Raw genomic sequence first — 24,418 nt, forward strand, 5'->3', positions numbered from 1 at the left:
GAGCTCTCATTTAAAAAAAAGGCAAGCTTGAGGGGTGACTGAGTGGCTCAGTTGGGTAAGTGTCTGACTTTGGGTCAGGTCATGATCTCATGGTTCACGAGTTCCAGCCCCGTGTTAGGCTCTGTGCTGACAGCTCAGAGCCTGGAGCCTGCTTTGGATTCTGTGTCTCCCTCTCTCTCTGTCCCTTCCCTGCTCCTGCTCCTCCAGCCCCTCTCCACTCCCCAGGGGTCAGGGAGTGGTACTGAAAGTTCCAAATCTTTAATTACAAAGTCGGTTTTCCTGGGGCGCCTGGGTGGCTCAGTCAGTTAAGTGTCAGACTGGTTTTGGCTCAGGGCCCGATCTTATGGGATTGAGCCTGGAGTCAGGCTCTGCACTGACGGTATGGAGTCTGCTTGGGATTCTTTCTCTCCTTCTCTCTCTGTCCCTCCCCAGCTCATGCTCTCCCTCTCCCTCTCTCTCTCTCTCTCTCTCAAAAATAAATAAATAAACTTTAAGAAACAAACAAACAAAAAAACCGAGGTTGGTTCTCCTGGCAACCAGCTCCCCTCTCCTTCGGTGCTTTCAAAGTTACCTTAGTAACATACAAAAGACACCTTTATCGTTCTCATCACTTAGGAAATTCCTAGGATTTTTGGAGCTCTGTGCTTGGAAAGGGGATGAAGACCAAATATGTATTTCTTAATATAAATCACAATATTACAATTAACTTAAAAAATCAAGTTACAAACTTTTGTTACAGAGTCAAAGTGAGATTCCTAGTCATTTCAACTTGGCCAGATAAGAAACAATTTAAAAATCTTTAAATTTTTTTTTAATGTTTATTTTTTGAGAGAGAGAGAGAGAGAGAGAGAGAGAGAGAGAGAGAGAGAGAGAGAGAAACAGAGTGCAAGCAGGGGAGGGGCAGAGAGAGAGAGAGGGAGACACAGAATCCGAAGCAGGCTCCAGGCTCTGAGCTGTCAGCACAGAGCCTAACACGGGGCTCGAACCCACAAGCGGTGAGATCATGACCCAAGCCGAAGTCAGATGCTTAACTGACTGAGCCACCCAGGCACCCCACAATTTAAAAACCTTTAAAGATGTATTGAGAAAAACCAGGCATTAAAAAAAAAAAACAACAAATACAAAAAAACTTGTTTGTCATTACCCAAAAGATAGGGTAAAGGGCTTTAGGTAAAAATATTAAAAACCCCAAGCTGCACAGATAATGCAGATAGTTCTAGTTATCTGGTCCATGGACAAAAAAGCAAGCACTTACAGCATCAGCTCCAATATTTTATAAATTTCTTCTTACTGGAATTTTATATTCATTTCTTTTGGTTGGATGAGTAAACTAGATTTTGGCAGAGGTCCTAAGCTGGCTTTTACTCAGCGCTACCTTGCTCAGCCTCAGGAACAGATGAATTTCCAGCTGGTGGATCAACTGCTTTTGTCTCTTTGCCATGTTGTGGTTTAGGGTTTTCTGGGCATCTGAGGAGGTAACTGAAGTTGTGGTACTGACCCCGATATGGCTGCTGACCTTGGCTCTCATCTCCCTTTCGGTGCTGTCCTCACTAGGCTGTGTTTGGTGAAGAGGGGCCCTGAAGCATTATGGTCTATAGGTCTGATTCACATTCTGTCTTACTGGTCCACGTTGCTGTCCTGCACCCTGGTTGTCAGTATCCTCCATCACTTCCTGCACCAGAGCGTTGGAATCGTCCGGTCAAGGCCCATGGAATCTACACATATAGTAAGGTGACACCCATGGCCTGAGGTAGGGGTGGTGCTTCTGGGCCTGGACTTCGGGAGCACTCACCCATCCCTTGTTCTTTTTCCTACTCTCACTGTTCTGGTGATTCTGGTAATGGCGAAGCATCTGTAAATGGTTAGAGCCTGCTGTGTGTTTACTGACTTTGCGATGATGGAACTCTGCCAGGGCCCGTGACATTTGTTGCCTCGGTATTCTTTTCTCCTCAACGTCATCAAACTTCATAGTCTCTTCATCTCCTACACTGCAAAAGGTGGATACATGTTGTATCACCTATCAGTACCTCATTCCTTTCTTATTACTGAATAATATTCCATTTTATGAACATACCGCATTTTTTTAACCTTCTGTCAATTGATAGACATTTTAGTTGTTTCCACTTTTTGGATAGCATGAATGATGCTGCAATGAATACGTACAAATTTTTGTGTGGACATATGTTTTCAGTTCTCTTGGGTGTAGGAGTGGATCTGCTGGGTTATGATAGGTCTGTCTTTAACATTTTTTTTTTTCAACGTTTATTTATTTTTGGGACAGAGAGAGACAGAGCATGAACGGGGGAGGGGCAGAGAGAGAGGGAGACACAGAATCGGAAACAGGCTCCAGGCTCTGAGCCATCAGCCCAGAGCCCGACGCGGGGCTCGAACTCACGGACCGCGAGATCGTGACCTGGCTGAAGTCGGACGCTTAACCGACTGCACCACCTAGGCGCCCCTGTCTTTAACATTTTGAAGAGCTGCCGAATTATTTTCCAAAAGGCCTGCATCATTTTATAGTCCTACCAATTATTACTGGGCGTTCTAATTTCTCCACATCCTTTGTGACACTTGTCATTTTCTGTCTCTTGACTATAGTCATCCTAGTGCATGTGAAGTGGTATCTTGTGGCTTTGATTTGCATTTCCCCGAAGGATAATAATGTTGAAAAATTTTTCATGGGCTTATTGGCCATTTGTGTATCTTCTTTGGGAAAATGTCAATTTAAATCCTTTGCCCATTCTCAGGTTGGTTATTTGTCTTTTTATTGTTGAGTTGTAAGAGTTGTTTACATATTCTAGATATAAGGTAGACCATTTACATTTAATGTGATTATTGATGGGGTTTGGTTTAAATCTACCGTTTTGCTATTTGTTTTCCAACCTAATTTTTCTTATGTTCTTTTTCTTTTTATCATTTAGATTAAGTGAGATTTTTTTTTTAATGGTTATTCATTTTTGAAAGACAGAGACAGAGAACAAGCAGGAGTGGGGTGGAGACCGAGGGGGACACAGAATCTGAAGCAGGCTCCAGGCTCTGAGTCGTCAGCACAGAGCCCAACATGGGGCTCGAACTCATGAACAGCGAGATCATGCCCTGAGCCGAAGTCGGATGCTTAACTGACTGAGCCACCCGGGTGCCCTGGATTAACTCAGTTTTTAAAAATATTTTATTTCATCTCTACTATTACATTATTAACGATACCACTTTATTTTACTGTTTCTCTAGCATTGAGAGAATACTCTTTAAAGCAGTATATTATAAAATAATATTATACCACTGCCTGTATAACATAAGAACCTTCCAAGCTTCCATTTTCCTCCTCCCAGCCTTTTTTATTATATTTGTATATTTTATTTCTGCGTATTATAAATTCCACCATGCATTATTGTTTTTCCTTTAGGTAGTCAAAAATCTTTTAAGGAGATTTAAAAACTAGCTGGTTCCAAACATCTTGATATTTTTGCCTTACATAAAGAGGTTATCTTATGTGGATAATCTGTACAGAGCAGATTGTATTTTTTTTGCTTTGACTTTTTTACTCAAGCAATAGAAAAGACAAATGAGGAGGTGTTGAGTCAGTTATTTCTGGAAACTAAGTGAGTTCCAGGCTGCATAGTGGGTATTTTGGGAGCCCATGGATTGATACTAATTTGTTTAGTATTCATGGGTGAGGTTCATTTGTCAATGGACTTTGAATCTCTGATGTGTATTGCAATCATTAGTACGGTGGCTAAACAAACTGATGTCATACTAATTGCCAAAAGTTTGGCACTCTTCAACATTTGGAGGCTGCTGGTTTTATTGTCCACTTATTAAACTGCTAAATGAATGAGACTAATAACAAGAAATTCATTGAAATGGAAAACTTATAATAGTTCCCCTGAGTATTCATTGATGGCAAGTTCAATTATAGTCATCCAATGAGCACCTCAAAATCCTATGTCTGACAGATAAAAATCCCAAAGCTTTCAAGCCTGAAATCCACCCTGTGTAAAATTTTGTGCTCTAGGATTTTCCATCCTGGGCTTCTGTAACAGGGTATAAGAGGACAACTGAATAATGAGGAGGTTTTGGAGTAGGTGGTAAGTGTTTCATGTCAGTGGAAAATCTGTTTCAAACAAGCAAGATAAGACTATGAATGAATGTTACTGATTATACGTTGAGGAATATTGCTTTGGTCTTTTAAAGAGAGTCAGAGTTTCATAAAGTAAGTGGGTTGATTGATTTGGTTTGATGACCCTGAGTTTTCCTACCCTCTATCTGTCTCATCTTTGTAAAGTAATAATGACTATTGTTGTTTAGGTAAGATAGATGTTGAGGGAGGGAGAGAGAATATAATAAGATCTTCAGGAGAAGTTTATCTCCTGGGAGTGACAAAGGTATAATGGTCTTCCTATATATGTAACCTTTCCTAAACCTAAACCACATTCTCATCTTTAAGACAATTACAAGGGAGGTCATTGTATTAGTCAGGGTTGTCCAGAAAAACATAACTAATAGCATATCTATCTATCTACCTACCTACCTATTTATCTATCGATCAATTGATCTATCATCTATCATCAAACTAAATTGTATGTATATATATATATATATATATATATATATAGAGAGAGAGAGAGAGAGAGAGAGAGAGAGAGAGAGAATGAGAGAGAGACAGAGACAGAGATTTATTTTAAGGAATTGGCTCATGAGATTGTGGGACCTGGCAAATCTGAAGTGTGCATGGCAGATCAGCAGGTTGGAAAATGGCAGGCGTCAGTCTTGCAGTCTTGAGTCTGGAAGCAGAATTCCTTTTTCTGGGGATTTCAGTCTTTTCTTTAAAGGGTTTCCACTGATTGCATGAGGCACACCCAATTATGGAAGGTAATCTACTTAAAGTCTACTGATTTAAATGGTAACCGCATTTGAAACATGCCGTCTCAATAACATCTAGACCTGTATTTGATCATACAGTGGGTACCATGGTTTAGCCAAGTTGACATATAAAATTAACTATCGCAATAATTAAAGAGATCAAATTAGTACCTATGTTCCAGATAACGAAAATAAAGTCAAGTGACCTGTGTAAGTGTACCCAGGATTATGATAGATCAGTTTGTTAAAGGAGTGAAAAAAAAGAGCAGAATTCTAATTTTTAAAATTATTATTAGTTTTCTTTCTTTCTTTCTTTCTTTCTTTTTTTCTTTCTTTCTTTCTCTCTCTCTCTCTCTCTCTCTCTCTCTCTCTCTCTCTCTCTCTTTCTTCCTTTCTTTTTCTTAGGCTTCATGAGGAACACGGGGCTTGAATTCATGATCGTGACATCAAGAGTCACATACTCTTACTGACTGAGGCAGCCAGGCACCCCAGAATTCAAATTTTTAGATATATTATTTCACAAAATAGGTCTTTACTCAATAATGCTTGTTAGTTCAGCAGGACAACAATAGAACCTAAGACTAACTGGTTTTGACTTGACACAACTCCACAGAAACTTTTCTATTTTCTGTCCCCTGCCCCCCAGGTTTATTGAGGTGTAATTGACAGACAAGTAAAGATTACATACACTTGAAGTGACAATGTGATGATTTGATATATGTGTACATTGTGACATGAGTACCATGATCAAAACATTTATATTTTCTTGATAAAAAATTTTAAGCTTTAAATTCATATTAGCTTATATCTCATAAAGTATACAATTTATTTATATTAACAAAAAATAAGTACTTTCCTTCCATAAAACTGTTTGTTGAATGACGGAATGGTTTTGAGTGGCAGGTTTTATTTTTTTTTTATTAAAAAAAATTTTTTTTTTTCAACGTTTATTTATTTTTGGGACAGAGAGAGACAGAGCATGAACGGGGGAGGGGCAGAGAGAGAGGGAGACACAGAATCGGAAACAGGCTCCAGGCTCCGAGCCGTCAGCCCAGAGCCCGACGGGGCTCGAACTCACGGACCGCGAGATCGTGACCTGGCTGAAGTCGGACGCTTAACCGACTGCGCCACCCAGGCGCTCCTGAGTGGAAGATTTTAGAACCTGTTCAAATATAGTTCTAATGGTGCCCATGGTAGTTACTGATTAAAGTGGAAAGGTCAAGTAGGCTTAGTTCTACCATACTTGGTTAGAAGAAGTATTGAAAAGGACAAATGCAAAATTTACAGAGAAGGAAAGAGATTAAAAAAAATCCAGAGACCAACATTAAAAGGGTGAGACTATTTAAACAGATAACCAGCTGCTAATGACCAAATCAGTTTGTTTTCTTTCTGTTTCATTTCAGAAGGGATTATGGAAGAAATGGAAGAAAGAACATTTTAAGAGCCAGCCAAATCACCCCTGTGTAATTGGAGAGAATTGGTGAGTTTTACCACCTCTTTACTTGGTGTGGTATTTATACATCTAGTAGAAGGACTCTTAATTTATGACAATTATTTTAATCTCTCTTCAGTCTCAGGACTCAGTATACTTTTTCATTGTGTTGCTTTCTACAAAGGCACCCTCAACGCCACAAATACATACACCCTCCAAGGTTCTTCAAAATGTCTAGGATTATGACTTGTCACCTTTTAGATTTTGCCACAGCACCTGTTCCTTCTTTCTAGTCATCAAAAAGCCATTGGGATTGAGAGGGATTTAGACCATCACTTCCCTCTGCCTAGCACAGTGCCTGCTAGGCATTCACAAATGTTTGTGGAATGAATGTTGAATATGATACAATCTTTCAAAGAAAGAATGAGTCTCTTCTACTGGCAGATGGTCATTCAGTCTTTGCTTGTTTGTGTAAGCAACAGAGTCCTCATTACCACCAGAGAAAGCCTATCTTTCTGGTGCTCTGAAAGTCAGCATACATATTAGATTTGGGCTGTTCTGGAGAAGAAATGGAAGAGTACAGCTGAAGCATGAGAGCTCTGCTCCCCTTCGGCTTCCCAATCCAGTGCCACTCACTGGGACGTAACTCTGTGTGCAGATTGTGTAAACCTGTAACCTATGGGGGAAGCGCTGTCGAGTGCTTTCTCTGTATGCAGAGAAGACACCATTTGGTTCTCCACCTTTAAAAACCTCAGAGCAACTTTTTTTCTCAGAGGGTTCTTTCCTGTTTTGGTTGGCAACCAAGTAGATAAGATCATAATATACTATGAAGAATCAAATCTTAAAAAAAAAATAAATACTATGATAAACTCCAAAGAACAAAATCTTAAAAATAAAAACTAAGTACAATGTACTGAAAGAGATTTAGGAGTTAATCTACCTCAGCTCTCTAGAGGCAACTGCCGAGTAGTGGAAAAATCTAAGGGCAGGAGACTTGGGACAGAATTCCGATCTGCCATGCGAAGGTAGGGCGAGCCATAAGGTATCTCTGAAACTTAACCATATTCCATTTTATTAGAGAAATAAAGCTGTCATACTTCAGTGTGTTCCAAGAGCTTCTACCTTGTCTCTTCTTTAGGGTTTAAGCCCCTGGCATTCAGTTGACACAGCCAAGGAGTTCCCTCCTACAAGATCCCTCTAAGCAAGATTTTGGCAGCTCGGGGGCACCTGGGTGGCTCAGTCAGTTAAGTGTCCAACTTCGGTTCAGGTCATGATCTCATGGTTCATGAGTTTTAGCCCTGCATTGGGCTCTGTGCTGACAGTGCAGAGCCTAGAGCCTGCTACGGATTCTGTGTCTCCCTCTTTCTCTCTGCCCCTCCCTGCTCATGCTCTTTCTATCAAAAATAAATTAACATTAAAAAAAAGATTTTGGTAGCTCAAGATCAAATCCATTTGAGGCTGAAATGGTGATGGTCTAGTAAGATGAAAACTCAGGTTCCTCTCAGCGAAAGGAGCCTTCTCTAAGCGTGTCTTTGCCAAGGTCTGAGCCTGCAGTCCTGAAATAGCAGTCAGATGGAAACAGAGAGAAAAGACTTGGGGTGTCTCTGAGGAAATGGCAGAGATGACGAGGCCGAAATTAAGGAGTTAGGAGGTAAAGGATTCAACTCTGCTGCTCATCACGTTGGATCCCCAGCAAATCACTATACTCTTCAGAGCAGTGATTTCAAAAAGGGGCAAGTTGTTACTATCTACTTTGTGAAGCTGCTGTGGGCATTGCCCAGCCCTTGAGTGAAAGGTATGAGGAAAGAGCAAAGGGCAGAAAGGCACAGATTTTCAATGTCCTTTAGTCTTTCATGAAGAATCCCAGTGTACACAACACACATTAATGTACACACTATTGATGTCCAGTGGGGATTCTGATCCTTTTAGTTCAATTGTCCCTTTGTTGATAAGGTTTCTACTGACTTCTTTAAAAACCTGGGCTGGCACAAAAACAGACACATAGACCAATGGAATAGAATAGAAACCCCAGAACTAGACCCACAAACGTATGGCCAACTCATCTTTGACAAAGCAGGAAAGAACATCCAATGGAAAAAAGACAGCCTCTTTAACAAATGGTGCTGGGAGAACTGGACAGCAACATGCAGAAGGTTGAAACTAGACCACTTTCTCACACCATTCACAAAAATAAACTCAAAATGGATAAAGGACCTAAATGTGAGACAGGAAACCATCAAAACCGTAGAGGAGAAAGCAGGAAAAGACCTCTCTGACCTCAGCCGTAGCAATCTCTTACTCGACACATCCCCAAAGGCAAGGGAATTAAAAGCTAAAGTGAATTACTGGAACCTTATGAAGATAAAAAGCTTCTGCACAGCAAAGGAAACAACCAACAAAACTAAAAGGCAACCAACGGAATGGGAAAAGATATTCGCAAATGACATATTGGACAAAGGGCTAGTATCCAAAATCTATAAAGAGCTCACCAAACTCCACACCCGAGAAACAAATAACCCAGTGAAGAAATGGGCAGAAAACATGAATAGACACTTCTCTAAAGAAGACATCCGGATGGCCAACAGGCACATGAAAAGATGTTCAGCGTCGCTCCTTATCAGGGAAATACAAATCAAAACCACACTCAGGTATCACCTCACGCCAGTCAGAGTGGCCAAAATGAACAAATCAGGAGACTATAGATGCTGGAGAGGATGTGGAGAAACGGGAACCCTCTTGCACTGTTGGTGGGAATGCAAATTGGTGCAGCCGCTCTGGAAAGCAGTGTGGAGGTTCCTCAGAAAATTAAAAATAGACCTACCCTATGACCCAGCAATAGCACTGCTAGGAATTTATCCAAGGGATATAGGAGTACTGATGCATAGGGCCACTTGTACCCCAATGTTCATAGCAGCACTCTCAACAATAGCCAAATTATGGAAAGAGCCTAAATGTCCATCAACTGATGAATGGATAAAGAAATTGTGGTTTATATACACAATGGAGTACTACGTGGCAATGAGAAAAAATGAAATATGGCCTTTTGTAGCCACGTGGATGGAACTGGAGAGTGTGATGCTAAGTGAAATAAGCCATACAGAGAAAGACAGATACCATATGGTTTCACTCTTATGTGGATCCTGAGAAACTTAACAGGAACCCATGGGGGAGGGGAAGGAAAAAAAAAAAAAGAGGTTAGAGTGGGAGAGAGCCAAAGCATAAGAGACTGTTAAAAACTGAGAACAAACTGAGAACAAACTGATGGGGGGTGGGAGGGAGGAGAGGGTGGGTGATGGGTATTGAGGAGGGCACATTTTGGGATGAGCACTGGGTGTTGTACGGAAACCAATTTGTCAATAAATTTCATATATTAAAAAAAAATAAAAAAAAATAAAAACTGGAAAAAAAATAAAAAATAAAAACCTGGGCAATGATTTTAATGCACAGATCAACTTCCCCCTAAGTTTTGAGACTTTTCATGTTTATTATGTGCAATGTTGCTTTTTAAAAGTATTTTTTTGTCAATTGATTCAACAAGTATTTAGTGAGTTCCTCTTTTGTGCCAGGTACTTTGCTATGTGGATACAAAAATGAATGAGATATTTCCCTCCCTTCAAGGGGTGCATAGTTGTAACTTCTTGTTCTTTAAAGACCACTTGATGTTTATTGGTTCAATCTCTTCTACGTAGCATGACACAGTGGTTGAGAGTGTAGGCCTTGAAAGGTTCAAATCCCATTTCAACCAACTGCTAACCGAGTGACCATGAGTGAATTACTTAACCCTGCAAACATTACGGAAAGCAGTTTGGCAACACTATTTTGAGTCATAATCTTTAAGCTAGCAAATTCGTTTCTTTTTTAAAAAACGTTTTTGTTAATATTTATTTATTTTTGAAAGACAGAGTGGGGGGAGGGCCAGAATGAGGGAGATTTGGAGTAGGCTCCACACAGTGAACACAGAGCCCAACATGGGGCTTGAACTCATGAACTGTGAGATCATGACCTGAGCTAAAATCAAGAGTTGGCTGCTTAACCAACTAAGTTACCCGTGTACCCCAGTAAGTTCATTTCTAATGATCAATTCCTAAAGGACTAAGTTAAAATATTGGAGAGGTTATAATCGCTCAAAAGTATTTATTGAACTAATACTATGTCCTATGTAATTTTCCAGATACTTTGGATACTTCATTGAACAAAACATACAAAAGTTCCTGCCCTCATGGAGTTGACATTCTAGGAGCAGGAGATGGACAATAAGAAACAATAGACTAATTAAGTAGATCATTCATATAGTATGTTAGAAGTTGATCAATGCTTTCAAAAAATAAAAAAGTAGATCAGAGTAAATGGGATCAGGCATGCTGGGGATTCTGGGTGAGTTCCAGTTTTCTGTAGGGTCATCAGCATAAGCCTTAGTGAGAAGGTGATATTTGAGGAAAGGCACTAAGGGAATGGGAGAATTGACTACGGTATCTAGGGGAAGAGGTTCCCAGCTGAGGAAGCAACCAGTGCAAAGGCTATCAGGTGCGAATGTGCTCCAAGCGTTTGAGGAATAGCAAGGAGTCCATGTAATTGGAGCTGAGTGAATGAAGGGGAGGGTGGTAGTAGATAAGGTCAGAGAGGTATCATTTCGGTTTCTTTGTGGGTTTCCACACTTCTCTTTCTAATATCCCATCAAATCTCTGTAATTCTAGGAAAGACTCCATGACAAATCAGTGTTGGCGTAAGAAAGAAGTACAACCATCATAACTTCCTGGTTGTGTGGAGGTTTGGGTCCAGGGCTTGTATAGAAGGGATGCCTGAAAACAATTATTCCCACCACTGTACTTCTTGTTAAAGGTTGCATGTACCCCTAAAAGGACCTGTAATCATGTCAGAGGAAGTAGACATTCTTCTCTAATTTTCTTTGGTGTTCACAGAATGTGGGCACTTTACTGCCACCTTATCTCTGTGATTAATTTCTCAACACTCCATTTATTAAAAAACTAGTCTTTTGATCTATTAGTAGACTAAACGATGAAAGCCCTGGGGACACCTGGATGGGTCAGTTGGTGGAGCATGTGGCTCTTGATGTCAGGGTCCTGAGTTCAAGCCCCACATTGGGCATGGAGCCCACTTAAAAAAAAAGTAAATGATGAAAGCTTTGAATTAGAAATAAAAGTTTACCTCAAGCCTTAAATCTTGATACTTTCGACAGATAAAAAAGCTCTTTTTTCAAGAAATTTTCTTTTTAAAAAAGCCCACTACTAAGTCGATAAAAGACGCATTTAAAAACTAATTTTCATTTGACCTCTATAATTTGAATTCAGTATTTTCTACTTGACATCTTTAGTTTGCAAGCCGTGAGTCCTTTTTTCTGCACTTGAAAGTCCCCATCTGCCAAATTATTCATGGATCAGTCCATCTGTGAGTTTACTGGATTATTCAGGGAATGAGTGAAATTTGGTGGGCTTATAGCAAATGAGCACTGCACAGGTATCACTCATAACATCTCTGTGTGTACATTTCTTTCCTTCAGGTTTATTGGGCCATTACAATGTGCCTCACTTGTCCACATTGTTTCTTATGCTTCCTAAGCTCTCCAGACTTTTTCCCTCTTCCTTTTGGGAATGGGAAAAAGAGAAGAAAAGAGATATGACACAATAGACCAGCATGATGGTGGGCAAGGAGTGGGAAAGGCTTGAGAGGAGTAGAGAAAGACATATTGAGAAGGTTGAGGGAGGTCCTCTGCTTCTTTTCAGAAGGAAAAAAGAATGGAATCTTTAAAAATCAGGAGAGAGCTAAATCTCCTACTTCCAGTAGGCACTGTATACTTTTTCTTTTCAAAGTTAATTATTATTACTTATGACTATTATTTTTAATATACTTATTAGTTTTAATCACATATGTTTTTGTTTTTATGGACCCTTTAGGGCAGAAACTGCCTAGCATTTCTTGAGGGACTCTGTTGTTTTGGAGCGTGGAAGTCTTAGTCTCATGGCTCAACATAGTGTGGGTTGGGTTTTGGGATCTCATTCATTGTTGAGCACAAGTTTTGGGTATGTAGCAGTAAACAAGGCAGATCTAGTCCTTGCCCTCAAGGGGTTTATATTTGGAAAGGCAGACGATAAACAGAGATGTAAATAATTCAGGTGATTTCAGGTATTTATAAGTGCTACAAAGGAGATGCACTAGGAGACTGTGTAATTAGAGAGTGTTCTTTTAGGTATAAGCATCAGGAGAGCCTCCACATGGGAGTGATATTTGAGATAAGACCTTATTAATGAATAATAAGGGTGCCTGGCTGGCTCAGTCAGTGGAACATGTGACTCTTGATCTGGAGGTGGTGAGTTCAAGCCCCACATTGGATGTAAAGATTACTAAAAAATAAATAGATAAACAAACAAACAAACAAACTTAAAATGAGACAGAAAAAGCCATGACAAGGTCTGAGGGAAGAATGTTCCTTGGGTACAGATCCTGCTGGGGCATTCACTAAATAGTGTTTGATTGATCAGTGACTCCTCGCTTTCTTTCATCAACTTTTTTGTGGTCTTTGTTTTAGGTTGTGTAAACACATGACCTACATTTTCTCTGGTCTTTTTGGGATATTTTCTCACAGAGATTGGTAGGTATCAGTGGAAAGAATGGACTTTTTATATATACATTTTAAGTGCCAGGCAATATGTAGTAACACTTTTGTAACAGTTCTGTGAAATAGGTTCATAATTTGAGTTTGCACAAATGAGAAAATTGAAGCTCAGGGAGGCTAATTTTTCTAAAGAGACTTAATCCCAGAGTTAAAACCTCAACCCACCTCTTTTTATTTACTTAATTTTTAAAAAAGATTTTATTTTATTTGTTTAAAAATTTTTTTTTTACGTTTTATTTATTTTTGAGACAGAAAGAGACAGAGCATGAACAGGGGAGGGTCAGAGAGAGCGGAAGACACAGAATCTGAAACAGGCTCCAGGCTCTAAGCTGTCAGCACAGAGCCTGATGTGGGACTTGAACCCACAGGCTGTGAGATCATGACTCAAGCCGAAGTCGGACGCTCAACTGACTGAGCCACCTAGGCGCCCCAGATTTTATTTTTAAGTAATCTCCACACCTAACATGGAGCTTGAATTCACAACCCTGAGATCAGGAGTCACAAGCTCTACCAACTGAGCCATCCAGGGACCCCATTATCCCACCTTAAAAAAAAAAAAAAACAGCAAAAACTCTTTTTCCGAGCACAGTGTAGATTCCTCTGGTCTGAAAATGCAGCAGCTACCATCTGTTGCCCCTGGAAACAGACTAAGGCCATCAAGGGAATTATCCTGGCTTTGCGAATTTCAGCCAATCCCAAGATTCAGTGCCTCTCATTAGATTCTTCTAAAGTAAAATGTACCTATGAGCTTCAATTTTTAACGACCATTTTCTGTGCTACAGAGCCCCTAATGAAGCTAGAGATTCTTCCCATCTCCTTGCTTCTCTTTTAGTCTTTTCAACAGGAGACCTGCATATTTGCTACATCTAATCATGTATAAGAGATGCACCTAGTTCCTATTTTATAGCTCAGAAAACTGAGGTTTAGGGAGGTGAAGGCCAAAGGTCACAGTTATTTGAATTCGTTGAATGTGCTGTTGTGACAAGCCTCTTTCCTCTTTTTCCTCGCGGAAAGCAGAACAGCTCTTGGTTCTCTGCTGCTAGGGCATTGCTGACCAGGAGTTTATGGGAAAGATCCTCCCCATTTTAAGAATACTGTCTTAGAAAACACATAACCAGATTATAAACTCTTAGACGTGGAGAAGGAGAAATGTGCTCATGATCCCATGAAGTGAGCATTTTCATTTCCTTTCCTTTTTTCCCAGACACATGATTCTACCACTTTGCTTTTTCAACAAAGTAATCCGTGCTTATTACACAAACCTAAACAGGTATAGAGTATAATATAAAAATTAATAAAATCTTACTATTCCTTTCAATTTGATACTTCCACAAGTAACTAATGTTAAAATAACTGTGTATTCTTCCACACCTATTTTCTATTCTTTTAAGAATAAATACACGCACACATAATTCATGAATATGTAAGTGTATGTGTGTGTGTATATACGTTTGAGCCTATGCGCACACACACACATCCCTTGATTCCCTCCTTCCTCTGTTCCTTTGTTTGCTCCTTCTTTCCTTTTTCTCTCCCTTCCTCCTTCTCTCCCTCCCTCCCTCTCCTCCTGGTTCATATTATATTCATAATGCACCCATTTTACTTAAAAATATATTGTTGACATACCTTGAAGTTAATAGTTTGTGATCTCGGTTATATGTTGGAAATGCCAAAGAGCTTTAAAAGTACTGACAGGTCCAACCCTTAAAAAAGCCTGCGTTAATTGTCTCAGGTGAGGCCTGTGCAGCAAAATTCAAGCTCCACCCCCCTCCTCCCCCACCGCTCCACCCGCCTCAGGTGGTTCTAATGTATGGCCATATCGACAACCACCGCTTTAAGTCAGTGTGCTCAATGCAACTCATTCTTTCTTTTTAATGGCTAGATAATATTCCAAATTGTGGCTGTACTAAAATTTATTTACTTATATCTCTGTTAATAAATATTCAATTTGTTTCCAGTTCCTTGTTTTGCTAAAAATGCTTCAATTAACATTTATCCTTAATTACTTATTCCTTTATTTCCATGAAATACAATCCTAGCAGTGGGCTTCTTGGTTAGAGGTATGGGCATTTAGAATTTTGATAGGTACTGGCAGGTCATTTTCCAAAAAGGTCTTGATAATATCTACTTCTAATAGCAGTCTATAGCATACTCAGCTTCTTATTCCTTTGCCAATCTGAAGAGAGACAGAAAGCATTTTTTTAACTCACTGCTGAAGTTGAGTATTTTCTTATTCATACTTATTTGCCATTTGCATTTCTCTTTCTGTGATGTGCCCTTTCATACTTTTTGCCCATATTTAATTGTCATTTGTTCTGTCTTGTCATATTTTAAGAGCTCTTTAAATAATAGGAATATTATCCTTTTTTGGTCATATATGTTACAATATTTTCTTCTAATCTACTCTTTGAATTTTGATAATTTATATGGCATTGGTATATTTTAGCAAAAAAAAAAATTTTTTTAAGTAGGCTTCACACCCAGTGTGGAGCCCAACACAGGGCTTGAACTCATGATCCTGAGATTAAGACCTGAACTGAGATCAAGAGTTGGATGCTTAACCGACTGAGCTACCCAGGTGCCCTGTGGCCTGACACTCATATGAGAGAACACACACACACACACACACACACACACACACACACACACACACACTGAAGCAAGGGAGAGGAAGGGAGAGAGGGAGAGAGAATCTTAAATAGGCTCCCTGCCAGGCAGCTTGGGGTTTGATCTCATGACTGTTAGATCATGACCTGAACCAAAATCAAGAGGCGGATGCTTAACCGACTGAGCCACCCAGGCTGTATATATTTTAAACTGTTGAGAATGCATAAACAAATTTTATCTCATGTCTTATTCTTCATAATATTTCAAAATTTTTCATATTGGCAATCTGTTGTTACTACCATTCTTAATGGCTGCGTGTAATTCTATTCAACTTCCACTCTACTCATTTAAGCTTCAAAAAAAAAATCCAGTGACTGTTATTTTAAATAATGCTGTAATTAATATTTTCTTGCATTTACCTTTTTTGACAGTTTGGATGCTTAGGAGACTCCTACAAGTGAAGTAGTTGGATCAAGAATATAAATATTTTTTATGGTTGTGGTAATTATTTCTTAAACTCTGTTACAGTTTTTGGCTGGCCAATCAATATAGAAAATTAGGGGCAAAATAGCTTTAGTATTTAGACAACAATATCTCCTAGAGGACAAATCATATTACAGAATTAAAAAAATTAAGTTTCTTAAGTCATTTTTTAGCTTTATGGTGAAGGAAGAATTATATTTTTTTCCAGGTTATCTAAGAAGGTAGGTTCAGTTCAAATAAAAGTGTTTTTTTCGAACACCTGCTGTGTGCAAGAAGCTGTACCAAGTGCCGCAAAGGATGATTCTTATGTAGTTATTGCTTTTTAAGAAAATTTCAATTTAATGGGGGAACAGAAACAAATGTATTATTTTCTTTTCTTTTACAGCTCAGTACCATCAAATAGGTATGAAAGAGAAGAGATAGGATTTGGTTGTATCAGCAAAGTTTTCTTAAAGGAGGAGGTAGCATGGCCGAAGCGTAATAACCTGCTTGCCTGGAGAGATGAATACATAGGGGGAAAAAGGAGGATCCCAGACTGGAAAAATAAATAGGTAGCAGACTGTTGCAGGCTTTGCATGTACATTTAATTTGATAGGAAGGGGGAAATGGTGAAAGATTTTAGTTGGGAGTCGTATTTTGGAAGATTAATTTGGCATTATCTGTGGATTAGACTGAAATGGAAAAAGCCAGCTAACTACTGGCTAAGCGTTTTGGGCAACTTGTTTATTCCTGTAAGGTTCATTTATCTCGTTTGCAAGCCGGAAACAATAATGCCTATGCCATGGTGCAGTTGTGATTAAATAGAATGGTGTATATAAAGTGCCTGGAATGACTCCTGATATATCATGGGTATATTGTAACAATTGCTTTTAAGTTGGTCTTATATTTTATATGCCTTGATAATAAATAAACAACTCATATGGGAATGTAGTCACTTCAATTAATTCTACTTGTATACTATTAAAGCTAAATTAGCTTTCATGTCTTTTTTTTTCCCTTGCAAGGTCCTTTTGAAACTCATTGGATGGATGCTCTAAATCAAACAAGAGTGACTGAATTTGTCTTCTTGGGACTCACTGATAAGTGGGTGCTGGAGATACTATTTTTTCTGGCATTCTCCATCACATATGTATTAACCCTTTTGGGAAACACTCTCATTATAGTTACTATAGTCTTTACTCCACGCCTCCATACCCCCATGTATTTCTTCCTGAGCAATCTGTCCTTTATTGACATCTGCCACTCATCTGTCACTGTGCCCAAGATGCTAGAGGGCTTGCTTTTAGAGATAAAGACTATTTCCTTTGATAATTGCATTGCACAGCTCTTCTTCCTACATCTGTTTGCTTGTGCTGAGATCTTTCTGCTGACCATTATGGCTTATGATCGTTATGTAGCCATCTGTGCTCCATTGCACTATTCTAATGTGATGAACATGAGGGTCTGTGTACAGCTTGTCTTTGCTCTCTGGTTGGGGGCTACTGTTCACTCTCTGGTGCAGACCTTCTTGACCATTCGTCTACCTTACTGTGGCCCCAACATTATTGATAGCTACTTCTGCGATGTGCCCCCTGTCATCAAGCTGGCTTGCACAGATACATACCTCACGGGAATGCTAATTGTGTCTAATAGTGGAACCATCTCCCTCACCTGTTTCCTGGCTTTGGTCACCTCTTACACGGTCATCCTGGTTTCTCTTAGAAAACAGTCAGCTGAAGGGCGCCGGAAAGCCTTGTCTACCTGTTCAGCCCACTTCATGGTTGTAGCCTTCTTTTTTGGACCATGTATCTTCATCTACACTCGGCCAGACACTAGCTTCTCCATTGACAAGGTGGTATCTGTCTTCTACACAGTGGTCACTCCTTTGCTGAATCCTCTCATTTACACCTTGAGAAATGAGGAGGTAAAAAGTGCCATGAAGCATCTCAGACAGACAGGTTTTTTCATGAAGTCAGGTACATGATGGGTTTGGAATTACAAATATGATTATGGCCATATCTTTAACAGTAAAAGTAAAGAACAAAATTAATAGGTAAAATGACACGTTGGGGTGGCTAGGTGGCTCAATCAGTTAAGCATTGGACTCTTGGTTTCGGCTCAGATTATGATCTCACAGTCGTGGGTTGAGCCCCACATTGGGCTCTTCTCTGGCAGTGCAGAGCCTGATTGGGATTTTCTCTCTCTACCTCTGTCTCTGCCCCCCCCCCCCCCGCAAATAAATAAATAAACAACAGCAACAACAACAAAAAAGAAAGTGTCAAAGTTTTATGATGATAGCTTTAAAAAATAAATAAAATGGCACAGAGAAGGGCAGACTTCTGTATTAAAGAGAAGGATTTATTAACTATTACTTAAATAAAGGAAAAGATGATGGTGGAACAGGTAAGGAAAAAGAATCTGGAAAAGTTCCAAGAAGGCTTCTGATTTCACTAGTAAAAGAACACAAGTTGGGGCATGGATTCAGTTTCAGGAACAAGTACAGTAGTGAGAGAACACATTTTCTTGATTTGTGGATTCTGTGGGCTATTGCCTCTGGGAAGCAATATATATCACACCTATGTTTTATAAATTATAGTGGTTTCAAGCTTGCTTTCAGATTTATTTTCAGTGTGTTTATTTAAGCCTTCACTGATTTATATTGAATTGAGTTGTTACTTTGAAAGTGATTCTCTCATTATTCCTGGATCTATTTTGTATTTTTCATAGGACTTTTATTTGATAAAATCAAGGTGGAAATGTATAAAGAACTTATTTTAAAATAAGCTTTCTTGAGGTGAAATTTAATTACATAAAATGCATGCATTTTCAATGTACAGTTTGAGAAATTTTGACAAAGGTATATATATATATATATATATATATATATATATATATATATATATACCCATGTAACCATCTTTCCAATCAAGATGTAGAACATTTCCATCACTTCAGAAAGTTTCCGCAGTCCCTTCCCAGCCAATCCTTCTATCCCCACCCAAGCATCCAAAGATCTGATTTTTGTCACTATAAATTAGATTTGTCTTTCCTAGAGCTTCATATAAATTGATTCATACAGTATGAACTTTTTCTGTGCCTGACTTCTTTTGCTCCGCATGCTGTTTCTGAGATTAACCTATGTCTTTGTGGGTGTTAGTAGCTTATGTTTTATTATTGTTGAGTAATACCTTATGGTATACCATACTTTGTTTATTCATTCACTTATTGATGGACATTTGGATGTTGTCTGTTTCTGACAATTGTGAATAAAGTAGATATAAATGTTTAGTTACGAGTTACTTTGGCCTCGTGTCTTTGTTTCTCCTGGGTTAATACCTAGGAGTAGAGTAATTGGATCATATAGTAAGTGTATGTTTAACTTGTAAGAAACTACAACGCTGTTTTCCACAGATGTTGTATGATCTTTTAAAAGTATTTTAGGGGCCATCAGGGTGACTCAGTCGGTTAAGTGAACGACTCTTGATTTCAGCTCAGGTCATGATCTCATGGTTGTGAGATGAGCCCCACTTTGGACTCTGTGCTGAGTATGGAGCCTGCTTAGGATTCTCTCTCTCTCTCTCTCTGCCCCTCCCCCTGCTCATGTATGTGCATACACACTCTCAAAATAAATAAACTTAAAAAAATAAAAATATTTTTAGTATTTATGTATTTATTTGCTTGTTTTTAATTTTTAATTTTTATTTATTTTGTTTTTATTTTTAAAAATTTGTAATGTTTTTATTTATTTTTGAGACAGAGGGAGACAGAGCATGAGCAGGGGAGGGGCAGAGAGAGAGGGAGACACAGAATCTGAAGCAGGCTCCAGGCTCTGAGCTGTCAGCACAAAGTCCGATGTGGGGCTTGAACTCACAGACTGTGAGATCATGACCTGAGCTGAAGTGGGACGCTTAACCAACTGAACCACCCAGGCACCCCTATGTGTATTTACTTTTTGAGAGAGAGAGAGAGAGAGACAGACAGATAGACAGAGCATGAGCGGGGGAGGGGCAGAGAGAGAAGGAGACACAGAATCTGAAGCAGGCTCTAGGATCCAAGCTGTCAGCACAGAGCCTGACATGGGGCCTGAACTTCCCAAATGTGAGATCATGACCTGAGCCAAAGTTAGACGCCCAACTGAGCCACCCAGACACCTCTTTATTTATGTATTTTTAAGTAAACACTATCCCCACTGTGGGGCTTGAACTCATGACCCCGAGATCAAGAGTCTCATGCTCCACTGACTGTACCAGCCAGGTGCCCCCAAAGTGGTTGTATGAATTTTTTAATTTTTATTTTTTTAATTAAAAAAATTTTTTTTGAGTCAGGGGAGGGGCAGAGAGAGATGGAGGGAGAGAATCTCAAGCAGGCTCTATGCTCAGAGAGGAGCCCCATGCGGAGCTTGATCTCAAAATGTGAGATCATGACCTGAGCCAAAATCCAGAGTCAGATGCTTAACAAACTGAACCACCCAGGTGCCCCCAAAGTGATTGTATCATTTGATACTCTCATCAGAAGTATATGAGTTTAACATCCAACAAATTGGTATTTAATTTTAGGCATTCTCATGAGTGTGTGGTTTACTTGTCATTTCCCTAATGACTGATGATGCTGAGAACCTTTCAATTTGCTTATTATCCTTTAATATATCTTTGTTGTGATGTGTCTCTTCAGATATTTGATCATTTATTATTTTTTTGTCTTCTTGTCACTGTAAGAGTATACAACAGTATTTTTTGTATAGTCTGGATATAAGACCTTTGTTGCATTTGTCCTGGCAATATTTTTTCTCACTCCGTGGCTTGCTGTTTTATTTTCTAAATGATATATTTTGAAGAGCAGAAGTTTACATTTTGATTAAGTTCTTATTTATCAATTTTTTACTTTTAAGATTGATGCCTTTTGTGTCCTAAGAAATCTTCACCTACTCCAAAGTCTCAAAGATTTTCTCCTGTTTTCTTTTAGAAATTTTATAGTTCAGCTTTAAACTTTAGGTTTGTGGTCCACTGTAAGTTTACTTTGATATATCATGCAAGATAAGGGTTGAGATTTGTTTTCCCACCAACCTAGTTGATACAGTACGTTTAAAAAGACTTGTTTCCCCATTGTGTTACCTTTTTAAGTCAGTTGAGCCTTGAGAGGACATAAAAGTATTCTTTTCACCTCTTCACTATCATCTGTCACCATTCTCTGCCTTAGAGTCTAAACTATAACCACATTGGTCTATCATTTCTTGGACCACGCCAGAGTTTTTTCCAACATATGTCTTTACACCTGCCATTTCTTCTGCCTAGAATGTTCATCACTCTCTTTTTTTCATGCTTGGCTTTTTTTCATCTTTCAGATCTTAGCTTCAATGTCATTTTGTCAAAGAGGCCCTTAGCACATAATAGGTGCTTGGTAAATATTTTTTTTAACTTGTTTTACTTTTTATTTTTTTGAATTTACATCCAAATTAGTTAGCATATAGTGCAACAATGATTTCAGGAGTAGATTCCTTAATGCCCCTTACCCATGTAGCCCATCCCCCCTCCCATAACCCCTCGTGTAACCCTCAGTTTGTTCTCCATATTTATGAGTCTCTTCTGTTTTGCCCCTTCCCTGTTTTTATATTATTTTTGTTTCCCTTCCCTTACGTTCATCTGTTTTGTCCCTTAAAGTCCTCATATGAGTGAAGTCATATGATTTTTGTCTTTCTCTGACTGACTAATTTCACTTAGCATAATACTCTCTAGTTCCAGCCACATAGTTGCAAATGGCAAGATTTCATTCTTTTTGATTGCCGAGTAATACTCCATTGTATATATATACCACATCTTTATCCATTCATCCATCGATGGATATTTGGGCTCTTTCCATACTTTGGCTATTGTTGATAGTGCTGCTGTAAACATGGGGGTGCATGTATCCCTTCAAAACAGCACACCTGTATCCCGTGGATAAATGCCTAGTTGTGCAATTGCTGGGTCGTAGGGTAGTTCTATTTTTAGCTTTTTGAGGAATCTCCATCCTGTTTTCCAGAGTGGCTGCACCAGCTTGCATTTCCAGGTGCTTGGTAAATATTTATCAAATGAATAAATAAGATATCCCCATTCAATTGCTCTGATGGCAGATTTTTCCTGAACACCTGAGGATATCAATAACTTCAATGGCTCAAGTCTTCTTTCTACATCACTAAGTCATAAGGAAACTCACTTTGCCTGATTCACTAGTGTTTGCCAAGCTATTGAGGCAAGCTTCTGAGTGAATGATGTGGTCAAGTGCTACTCAGCAATCTGAAGGTTTGTTTAAACTTTGTTTATCACCCCAAGACAAAAGCAGGAAAAGGTGGCATGGTGTAATGAAAATAGCATGAGTTCATGTTGATACACTTGACTTACCATTCTGCTTCCATAATTTCCTAGCTGGGTGACCTTGGGCATGCTGTCTGCTCTCTTTGAGCTTTAGTTTCATCACTGCAAACAGGCATAACACCTACCTCATAAGTTGTTCTGAGAATGGAGTAAATGCAGAGTGCCTAGAACAATTTCCAGGATATGGAAGATATTAAAAATCCTAACTACTGTTATGGCTGTCAGATATTGGGCCAGAAGACAATTTCATAAGTCATCTAGCCTGATGAACGTTAGGTACCTTATTCTTTGCAAGGCATTTCTTTGATTAGGAACACCGGGCATATTAAGAGCTTAGACACTGAAGGGCGTCTGGGAGGCTCAGTTGGTTAAGCGTCTGACTCTTGGTTTTTGCTCAGGTCATGATCTCACGGTTCGTGTGTTTGAGCCCCATGTCGGGCTCTGGGCTCACAGTGCAGAGCCTGCTTGGGATTCTCTCTTTCCCTCTCTCTCTGTCCCTCCTCTGCTTGATCTCTCTCAAAATAAATAAATAAACTTAAAAAAATAGTTATTTTTTCTCTCTCCCTCTCCCCTCCAACCTTCCCATTAACTTGTTCAAGGCGTTTTTCATGTCTTCATTCCTAAGAGTATAGATGATGGGGTTCAGCAGGGGGGTGACAGCGGTGAAAAACACAGCCACCACCTTGTCCTCAGGGAGGCTGGTGGATGGACGGGAATAGATGAAGATGCAGTGGCCCAGGAATAATGTGACCACGGTGAGGTGGGCTGCACAGGTGGATAAGGCCTTCCGCCTGCCTTCGGACAGCTGCTGCCGCAGGCTAACCAGGATGACTGCATAGGACACCACAAGGACCACGAAACAGACCACAGAGATCAGCCCACTGTTGGAGATGATGAGGATTTCAATGATGTGGGTATCCGTGCAGGCCAATTTGATCACCTGAGGTACATCGCAGAAGAAGTTGTCGATCTCATCGGGACCACAGTAGGGCAGCTTGATGGTGAGGGAGGTCAGTGCGACGGAGTGGATGGTTCCTCCTGTCCAGAGGGCCACAGCAAGAAGCACACATACTTTCCAGTTCATAACTGTCATGTACTGCAGGGGTTTGCAAATGGCCACATACCGATCATAGGCCATGATGGTGAGGAGAAAGATCTCTGTGCAGGCAAAGAGGTGCAGGAAAAACATCTGAGTGACACAGGCATCAAAGGAGATGAGCTTCTCTTCTGACCATGTATCTATCAGCATCTTGGGGACTGTGACAGTGGAGTGGCAGACATCGATAAAAGACAGGTTGCTGAGGAAGAAATACATAGGGGTATGGAGCCGGCGGTCATAGGTAATAGTTATGACAATGAGGATGTTCCCAATCAGTGTCAGGACATAGAAAGTGAGGAACATGGCAAACACAGCCATCTGCACCTTCTGATTTACAGATAAGCCTCTAAGTCGTATATATGTGATGGAAGAGGTTTGATTGAGTAGGCCGGCCTCTTCCATTCTCTTTGTTGGACACTCTGTCAAGAATTAGGAAAAAAAATTAACACTTAGCATCTGCATCAATCATTTGGTCACTTAATTTCTTCTTTGTTTGACTTTTTCCTCCATCAGTATCTTATTTTAAAATCCCTATTCAGCACCTTAAATCATGCTGGACACATAGTAGGTCCACACGTTTTTGGAATAATAGTGTGTAGAATCATGATTCACCAAGAGATATAAAACAACCTTGGAGAGGGGAGGACTTATGTTTAGTTATAAATCTTTATAGGAGAAAAAATTAAGATTTTTCTACCCCAAGAGAATAACTTGCTCAAATTCATACAAATCCTGGCTTTGAGCAGTTTTCTTTATTGCCCGTTGCCTGCATTCTTCACTCCCGCAAAATACTTGCTCCTCTGTTGGCTTCTGCCGTGATGCCCTGGGACTGTAATGGGAATGATCTGGTTTTCAGAAGGCAGAGGCTTTTCACCAAGCTGATGGACAAGCAGCAATATGGCAATTTCTTTAGGGGAGGCTGGATAAAACCCAGGAAACCTTGGAGAATCTGGAGAGAGTGATGGAGGCTTGCTTTT

At 39.6% G+C, this 24,418-nt stretch overlaps 3 protein-coding genes and 1 pseudogene across 4 annotated transcripts in view; 1 reads left to right on the plus strand and 3 right to left on the minus strand.

Annotated features, from left to right (window-relative positions):
• LOC109500755 (olfactory receptor 10G2) overlaps positions 1 to 17,699 on the minus strand; it is a 51,374-nt gene extending 33,675 nt beyond the window's left edge. For both annotated transcript variants that reach the window (XM_023255575.2, XM_045059663.1), the window contains exon 1: positions 17,664 to 17,699. The gene's annotated coding sequence lies outside the window, so the exon portion shown is untranslated. The remainder of the gene's footprint in view (positions 1 to 17,663) is intronic.
• LOC109501105 lies at positions 1,171 to 2,079 on the minus strand (annotated as a pseudogene).
• LOC101099807 (olfactory receptor 1509) lies at positions 17,023 to 17,976 on the plus strand. The gene has a single exon (XM_003987440.5). It carries the CDS (start codon positions 17,038 to 17,040, stop codon positions 17,974 to 17,976), a length of 939 nt encoding a protein of 312 aa, XP_003987489.3. The 5' UTR covers positions 17,023 to 17,037.
• A 4,874-nt stretch (positions 17,977 to 22,850) lies between these two features.
• LOC101100058 (olfactory receptor 4E1) lies at positions 22,851 to 23,943 on the minus strand. Its single transcript, XM_023255576.2, has one exon. The coding sequence runs from the start codon at positions 23,841 to 23,843 to the stop codon at positions 22,890 to 22,892; it is 954 nt and encodes a 317-aa protein (XP_023111344.2). The 5' UTR covers positions 23,844 to 23,943; the 3' UTR covers positions 22,851 to 22,889.
• Between the last annotated feature and the right edge of the window lie 475 nt (positions 23,944 to 24,418).

The sequence above is a fragment of the Felis catus genome, chromosome B3, assembly GCF_018350175.1.
Source record: "Felis catus isolate Fca126 chromosome B3, F.catus_Fca126_mat1.0, whole genome shotgun sequence".
Lineage (NCBI taxonomy): Eukaryota > Metazoa > Chordata > Mammalia > Carnivora > Felidae > Felis > Felis catus.